The 8,552-nt window shown below is 43.2% G+C and overlaps 1 protein-coding gene across 1 annotated transcript in view; it reads right to left on the bottom strand.

The window, feature by feature from the left end:
- Positions 1 to 3,893: 3,893 nt before the first annotated feature.
- eea1 (early endosome antigen 1) overlaps positions 3,894 to 8,552 on the bottom strand; it is a 33,076-nt gene continuing 28,417 nt past the window's right edge. The window contains exons 23-28 of the mRNA XM_083655156.1: positions 8,390 to 8,521; positions 7,345 to 7,530; positions 6,501 to 6,739; positions 5,525 to 5,645; positions 5,242 to 5,340; positions 3,894 to 5,056 (exon numbers count right to left, since the gene is read on the bottom strand). Of these exons, the coding sequence (XP_083511282.1) occupies positions 4,934 to 5,056; positions 5,242 to 5,340; positions 5,525 to 5,645; positions 6,501 to 6,739; positions 7,345 to 7,530; positions 8,390 to 8,521 (900 nt within the window). The 3' untranslated portion in view covers positions 3,894 to 4,933. The remainder of the gene's footprint in view (positions 5,057 to 5,241; positions 5,341 to 5,524; positions 5,646 to 6,500; positions 6,740 to 7,344; positions 7,531 to 8,389; positions 8,522 to 8,552) is intronic.

The following is an 8,552-nucleotide window of genomic DNA, read 5'->3' as shown; positions in this document are numbered from 1 at the left end:
GAAAACTGAATAAACGTCTTAAATCTGAGACGTATTTGCTGTGCAAAATGCCAGCTTCCTGGTCTACCTTGCCTGTGGACCCTGGTCCTCAGCCAGGTTATCCAGAGGACAGCCTTCCAGTCTATGTAGATGATGCCGATGGAAAATTGGTTTATGCTGGACACATCCTGCGACCTGCCCCTGAAGTGCTGCCTACGATGGAGATCGAGCCATTCAGTGCAGCACGTGAGCCAGCGAAAAGGATAGCATGTCTCTCTCTGCCGCCAAAGCAAGAAAGACTTGGGAGAAAGTTAAAGAAACTCCTGAATAAGATGGCTGATGATGAATTAATTGAGGGTGAGGCCGCAGCTGGCCAGAGTTCCACCCTGGCAGTGGCAGGGCCTGCGTGCAGCAACCAGCCCCCGCGAGTTGCGGGCGGAGCGTGGCCGACAGTCTATGGGCCGACCACACAGCTCTGTGGTACCGCTCATATGGCCGCACCTCCTTGCACTCAATCAGGCCCCTACACCTCAGTCCACTACCTCACCACTCCAGTGGCTCCACCCTGCGATCAGTCAGGCTCCTACGCCTCACTCCTACCCAACAACTTCTACCTGACCAATCCAACTGCAAAGGAAGCAGCTATGATCCAACCTACCAAGGTTCTTCCATCATACCAAGACCTCTCCCCCGGATATCAAAGCTTTATGGACCAATTAAACACGCCATTTTCGGAGGACAGTCTTGGAGAAGCCTTGGACGCATTGAAGGATTTTTTCGCTGCAGAACCTCTCCGTTATGTGGACAGTAGTGGTTGGGGTGGCTCGGACAGTGCGGACACCAGTGCCAGCACTTCAGGAGACTCCAGCACTTCAGGATACTCAAAACAATGAAGACGCACACTGTAGCTCCCATTTGATTTACCGTATGTCAATGAATGTTAGACTAGTTTGTTGTCTACTAAAATACCAATGGAACAGAGGACTTATTTTGACCGGTGACGGCCATATTGTTTGTTTGTTTGTTGGGGCCTCTACTTTTACATGGTTGGGAATGAGATTGAGAGCCTGTAGTCTACTATTGTGCATGACAGATTTGAGATTTCTTTATCGTTTTTTTTTCTTTTCTTTTCACTTCAATTTCCTGGTCTCCAGTAGCTACAGTCACTAATTTTCCATAATTAAATAAATTATTGTGCACAATAATCTTGAGATTTTTGTTTCTTACTTTATTCTTATCTTTAGTAAAATTGGCTAAGTGTTGTCTGTGGCGGTGTCAGTCACAATTGTGATGTCATCAGTGATGTCACTTGAGCAATTGTGATGTCAGAGCAACTGTGTTGCATGATGGCGCCTAGGTTGGTGGGCAGTGTCTGTCAGTCATGATTTTGGGAGCCTGCAGAGCGGGTGATTACCATAACTGCAGCCATGGCACATCATCTCCAGTCTCCACCCTAGGAATCGAGCACGTGTCACAGATGACATCACAATTGCTCAAGTGACATCACTGATGACATCACTCACTCACTGGTAATATCTTCATTGATGACATCATCACTGGTGACAGGCGCATATTAAAGCAAATATAAACCATAGGGTTTTCTGAGGATGTAAAGTGTTGATCCTTGGAAGGAGATCCAGAGAAGAGGCATATCCATGAAATTGGGTACTTTAATAAAAAAAATCAGCTACTTTCAAGCCCATTCATTAATCTCCAAAAACATGTTTTAGCTTTAATCAAACCCACAAACCTAAGGATTGTCCAGGCCTGTGGGAACCGCCGTCACTCATTTTCCACAAACAAAAACAACCCATGAGAAATAGAAACATAGGTTTTATTTACTTTTAGTCATGATGGAGAATTAGAAAATCAAATGGTACATGTGAACATAAATTACATTTTTCATTTCTCTCTTCAGGCGAGTTCAGGTTGTCACTCACTGGTAATACATGGTGCGTGTCACACAGCTCACTAGTAACAGGCAGCGAGACTTACAAGACCCTGGCCTAAGGCACACTCTCATCACCACCACACATGATGTCCAGACACAAAACATGGAGAAAGTGTGTGAGCCACGAGCCAAGTGATTCATCATGCATGGTAATTGACATCAACACGAAACAAGCCACAAGTCAGTGTACTGTAGGTCTGTGGTGCCATTTTGTAAAAATGAATAAGACATTGATGAATCTACACGTTTCACTGCGGCCATGTTTCTATATCCACAAGTGTTATATATTTATTATTTTTTTCTTTCATTACAAACAAATGTTTTTTTTTTTTTACAAAGATAATTATGAGAGCCTTAGTATTGAGCAAATAAGTACATTAGGGTTAGAAATGCTGAAGCTTGTATAAAGTTGGTGGTCCTATGTTTTGTGGCTGAGTTTGGACAGCTGCATGAATGAGTCCAAAATAGAATAAGGTGCAGATCGTCTCTCTAGGCTTCAGGGACTAATACAACTTGAAAAGAAAGAAAAGAAAATCAATCAATCACAAATACTTGATCAGGCAAGGAGAAAATATTTGCGTTCTCCAAGGTTTAGAAATAGTGCCTTTTCTGTGCCAATTTGAGGTAGACATAACAAAATCAATGCAACACGGAAAGTAACTGGTGTTCTTGTGAAAGCTTGCAACTGAGATGGATCCTTCTCTACAGAGCATTCAAGGATAAAGAGTTGATAAGCCTCAAAGTCCTAAAACAAGCCGCTCTGAACTGAACAGCCAGCATTGCCACTTGGCTTACAGTTCGAATAGCCTACTCCAGTCGTTGGACAATTGCACAAAAGATCTTACCAGTATCTCAGCAAACAAATTATACAAAGAAGGAATCGACTTCTACAGTGTTCTCAGTTACAGGCCGGTTGTACAGAGAACCTACAGTAAACCGCTGCACTTGAAATCAGCATGGACATCCCCGAAGAGTGTCCGAGAGATACTGAGGTTTTTGAGCAGCCAACATACATCGAGGAGCTGTACAGGCAGACAACACACTGTTAGCCAGCCCTACTGCGCACACACGTCCAGATACTACACCAAAATACACACTCTTGTTACAGCCACGTCACACACACAACCACAGTTATTGCTTGAAAGCAGAGCGAACACAGCTCCAGCAGTAGTCGATGCTGTTGAGTGGAGACAGGCAGCAGGAAAACAAAATCAACGCAACAAAAAATGAACATGCAAGCACCTTTCATGGCTGCATTTTCAGACTGCAAAAAGCCCCACGATTTGTAGAAGTTGCAAAACAAAACAAAAAAGTAATTCCATTTTGTAGAATGCACGGCAACAAAATCAACTGTACATAAAAACCTGGCGAATCTTCATACATGCCTGTGTTGGTGATAAAATGCAGGACCGTGTCATTTAAAACGCAAATGCTTTCAAACAGACTCTTTAAAAAAATTGATGAAATTAATATGAAAGAGACTCAAGGCTATCGTCTTGCCTATGTTCCTCCTGCAGACATTCTTTGGTCATGAAATAGGCTGAATACTTAACTATGCAACAAGTACACAACCACTCCGCCCTACAAAGGTAACCTGCAGTAACTGCTTTGGCTTCAAGTTTGATCGGTCCTGTCTCGATCGCTTTCTGTAATGTGGTCACATTTTTACTGTTGAAGAATTATATCCACAAATCATGACCTTTGTTAGGTACATCACTTTGGCTTTGTATCAACTATCAATACAACACAGTATTGCCAAACGCTAGTATCTTGTAGTGTACTTGTCCAATCCCAAGCTGAATAAAGTTGATCTTTCACATATTTCTTACATTATTTCCTTTTTACATATTTTAATCCCACCGCCCCCACCCCCACCCCAGAAACATGCAATTATAACTTCAACTGAAAAGCTAGCGCATCCTTTCAAGGACCTAAGCTAGCAAGCTTTGTTAGTCTATGTATGTGCTGGCCTGGCTCATTGTATACGGTATGTTTATATGCTGGAGAAATTCTGTTTAAGCGAAGTAGTGAAGTAGTTTCCTAAAAAACATAATCTAATAACTATACCTTAGTGTTCATGTATATTATACAGTATACTAAATATGTCTTCAACTTATATTCAATCATTATGCAAATAATGTTTCAACAGTTGGTCAGAAATCTAGAATTGCAGAGTACCTTATAAATAAAGCAGCTGTAGTAAAAATGGTTGTAGTCAATTGGTTTTACTTGTATTTCTTTTAGGTTGCTATAAAATTTGTATTTTACATTTCTTATTTAGGAATAAGATGGACTGAGGAGAGTTGAATACAACACATGCCATATAAGCCAGTCTTTTCTTCTTTTTTTTCTTTCTTTTTTTAAACAAAATAAACAGTTACTTGCATTTACCTTTGTAGGGCAGCAGTGACTCAACATCCATACTACATCCACTATTACAATATATACTTCCAAAACACTTTCAGTGTCATTCTCTGCCTGAGACCTCCGGACATCCGAAGTCAAAACTTGTACATACTGTATGCCAAACACTTATGGCGAGCCACCTCGCTAACGCTGATGATGCCAAATCAAGATGGAGGACCGGATGTGGATGTGACGAGATGGATGGTGCTGTTCAGCTTTCCCTGTCTCCGCTCTCTGGCAGTCCACAGGAGTAGCAAAGGCACAAAACAGATACGGACTGTCCCGTCCCATCGCGTCATGTGGCTCTGGTGTCTCCTCAGTAAACCCTCTGGTGTCTCCTCAGTAAACCCCCGCGTTCTGTCTTGTTTCGCTGTGAGAGGACCCCCCCCCCCACCCCAAATACACCAGAGCCACACAGATGAACTACTGTTGTCACAGGAAGATGGGTTGTCTTTCCACCGGGTCTGTCCGTTATAGTGCACATTGAAATCGACAAGACACGTCTTCTTCTGCCCGTTGGAGGGGGGTGGGGTTGGGGGGCTTTGTGGAGGGGCAGGAGGAGGGAAGGAGGGTAGGAGTAAAGGGGTGAGAGGGAAATCAGCCCTGGAGCTCCTCGAAGCAGGTCTCACAGACGCGCACTGGCTTCTTGGAGGAGGGAGTGAGGGCGTGCCTAGTCGAGCACTCGTTGCAGAAAATGTTTCCACAATGTCTGCAATGGTGCTACAGGAGGGGAGAGAGAGCGAGAGAGACAGGGAGTCAGAGAGTGCGTCAACTGGCTCGACAGGGAGTATAATTATTAAACCTGCGAGTCTGTGACTTGTATTGACCAAAGGTTCTGGATGGTTCTGGATGTGTGTGCGACTGGTGCATGTAAATAAACAAGTCGTGCAAAAGCTTGAGCTTACCCTCCTGACAGTGACAGAAAATCCCTTCCCACAGGCCATGCAGTTCTGCACCTCGTTATCCTCTGTCCACTTCCTGGTCAGAGATTGCGACTGCTTGATCTAGAGGCGAGACCAGCGGCAACAGTTACAATCAGAGCATCGGCCTTAATGTGTCTACCGGCAAAAAGAGTCTCTGACACAAGCTGTTGAGTACATCATTGCCAGATGTGACTGTACTGTAAATGGCGTTTTTACTGTTCATGGTCTGTTAATCACACTATGTTCCTCCAACAAGATGTCTGACCTGCAGCGACTGGTTCTCCCTGCCCAGCTCCTGCATGGCTGCTGTCGTGTCGTCCAGCTTCCTCCTCATTTCCACCACCTTGGCCTGCAGCTTCTCCATTTCACCCTCGCCCTTCACGCACCTAAAACACAAGCACACAACACGTTGACGTGGGTGCCCACATGTATCAGAGATGCTCAGGAGCGCCTCTATAATAGTCTGGAGCTAAAAGCTTTGCATCTGCTCATCTGGTAAAAAGCGGATGCGGCAGTTGCAGTTCCGGTGGATACGGTCTGTGCTCCCAAAAAAACAATTCTGCTCTGAAAACAGCAGCGTCATAATAAATAAATAAATGTGATGCGAGTTATCTTGCTATGTGGCTAATACACAAAAATAAAATGAACTAAAACCAAATAACACAAATAGAATGATAACGCTGCAGCACCAGACCTGGCGGATCTTAGACTGAAAGACTACTGTAAGTGAGCAGATACCAGGCTCTTCTCCTTTGAGAGAGAGCCGACGAGCCACAAGATTACCTCTATAATAAAAGGCTCTGTGTATTTGTTGGTTTGCAAGGCTTTTTGCAGTACCACACCACTTTGGTGTAACCACTGCATGAACCCTCATCCCACCACTCAATGCAGTGACCCAAGCACATAGTGTATGACACTAGCACACTTGTTCGGACATCAAATGATGCAAGGACTTTTCACCAAATTCTATTTTCAAAATCCTATATACTTTAAAACTACCATACTTGATAATAACTGACAAGGCTTTCGCCATCCCCCGGCTGACTGTTTTTTACACAACCGTCGCATTAAAAAACAAGCTTAACACATTTTATTTTTCTCAAGAATGAGGGATTTATTACTATGCAGGGTTATATGTTGATAAAGTGAGAAAATAAGCAGAAAAATGATTCTGCACATGGCCGTCCCATCATTCATATGAGCAGACATAAGCAAACAAGCAGGAGGACAGCCACACGCACCTCTCCAATAGAGCCCGTCTCTCATCCTGGTTGTTCTGGACAGTGGCCTCCAGCACAGCAATCTCCCCGCGCAGCTCGTCCGTCTGTTTCTCCAGCTCGCCCACCCGCCGCTGGCTGCCCTGCCACTCTCTCTTCAGCGTAGCCACGTTCTCGTTCAGAGCCGTCACCTGCACAGCCATCCTAGCCTCCGCCTCCTCTCCACGCTTCACCTGCTCCTCCTTAGCTCGCTTCTCTGCCGCCTATGGGAGAAAGGCATGGATAATGTCACATGATGAATCTTCCAGAGGGGAGTGACTGACATTTATTTCCGCATTCCATTTGTATTGGGAACTGGGAATTTCCCAGATAAAAAACGGTAATGCCTCCTGTGAGTCACCTGAAATCGGATTTCCTACTTTGAAAGTCCGGGGAACCTCACCTGCCCCGACCTCAAAATCCAAGATGGCAGCTCCCGCATCAACAGTAGTGAAAGCTGTTTATTACCAGTAACCACTTCTGTCTTATTTGTGTCTCATTAAATCAGTCATACATGCAGTACTGTAGACATGTTGCTACGGTGTTTGTATGCCCAAAATCCTGCATAATGCATTGTTATCAACTTTTATTGCTAACAATGGCTAACTGACTAGAACTAAACCTGGCTTGTTTCCAGACTGTTTACTGGAAAGCGGTCAACTGGGGTCACTCAACATTCCTAGTTCCTGGTGCAAATGGAATGCGGAATTAATCCACTAATTCAAACACAGCAAACAAAAATGACAGCAGAATACTTATGGATGGAGTCAGCATTATATGGAGGCATTTTGCAGTGGTGGTTTTCTGTGGATTTGGTGGATGAGCCTACCAGCTGAGCCTGGACCTCCTTGGTTTTGGCATGGAGCTGCTCCTCTCTCTGGGCCACACTGTCCCTGGTGGCCTGGTGCTCTTTCTGCTCCTTCTCCAGTGCAGCATGTGCTGCCTCCACCTGGCCCTGCACCTCCAGTTTCTGCTGGATCAACAGGTGTTTGGCTTCCCGCAACTCACCCAGCTCCTGAAAAGCAACAAATATTGTATGTAAGTGCGTGCGTAATAGTTGGCTCACAATTAATAGCAGAGCAATTATAATGCTAAATATTAATATGTAATAATAATAATGATCATTATATGTAATAATTATATTGTATTAATATATAATAATAACAATACTACTACTACTACTAATAATAATGCTATATATACTACATATTAATGCAGAATGCGGGATCGGAAAATATTCAGTTATCAAACTGTTTTTCTTTAAGATTTGTTTTTATTTAACAGATGCTCACTTATCAATACAATCGTTTAACAAACATTTCTGATTGATTATGAAATTAGATGTAGAAGGAAATGAAAGTACACACATGTACAGAGTAAAAATAAATGAAATAAAATAAATCCCATCCCCCCCACCCCCACCCTTTGCATGGATCTCTATTTCCTTTCATTTATATACATATAAAGTATATAGACACATAGACCCATGCAAACCTGTTCAGGCATTCACTTGTTATTATAATAATAAAGTTTAAAATCGAGGTTGGTCCAGGAAGAGTTACAAGCTAGTTGTGCTCGTCTGATTTAAAAGAGAACAGAATGTCGATAAAGGGCCCCCAGATTTTCTGAAAAGTTGTAGGTTTCTTTCTTACATTATACAACATCTTTTCCTGGGTACAGTAAGACACAAGCTCATTAATCCAGTGCCTTGGTGATGGTGAGAATTGCAATTTCTAGTTGTTTAAGATGCATTTTTTAACTGTTTCGTGCTGGTGACTTTGAGAAGTAAACAATGACTAAAAACGAATTCAATTGGCTTATTTTTCCTTTAAAAATATTTATTTTCCTTTCAAAGTAAAATTAATCAAACTGACCTTGTCACTCTTCTCTGCCAGTATTTTGAGCTCAGAAGTCAGTCTGGTGCTGTTCTTTTCCAGAGCACTCTTGGCTTTGCTCAGCTCCTCTGCTTTGCCCTTCTCCTTGTCCAGCGCCTCCTTAGCTAGACCCTGGGTGAGTTGAGACCATTTAGAAGACATC

Source organism: Poromitra crassiceps (assembly GCF_964638095.1).
Source record: "Poromitra crassiceps genome assembly, chromosome: 18".
NCBI classification, from domain to species: Eukaryota; Metazoa; Chordata; class Actinopteri; order Beryciformes; family Melamphaidae; genus Poromitra; species Poromitra crassiceps.
The sequence above is the reverse complement of the archived record's forward strand: the minus strand, read 5'-3'. Positions and strand labels throughout refer to the sequence as shown.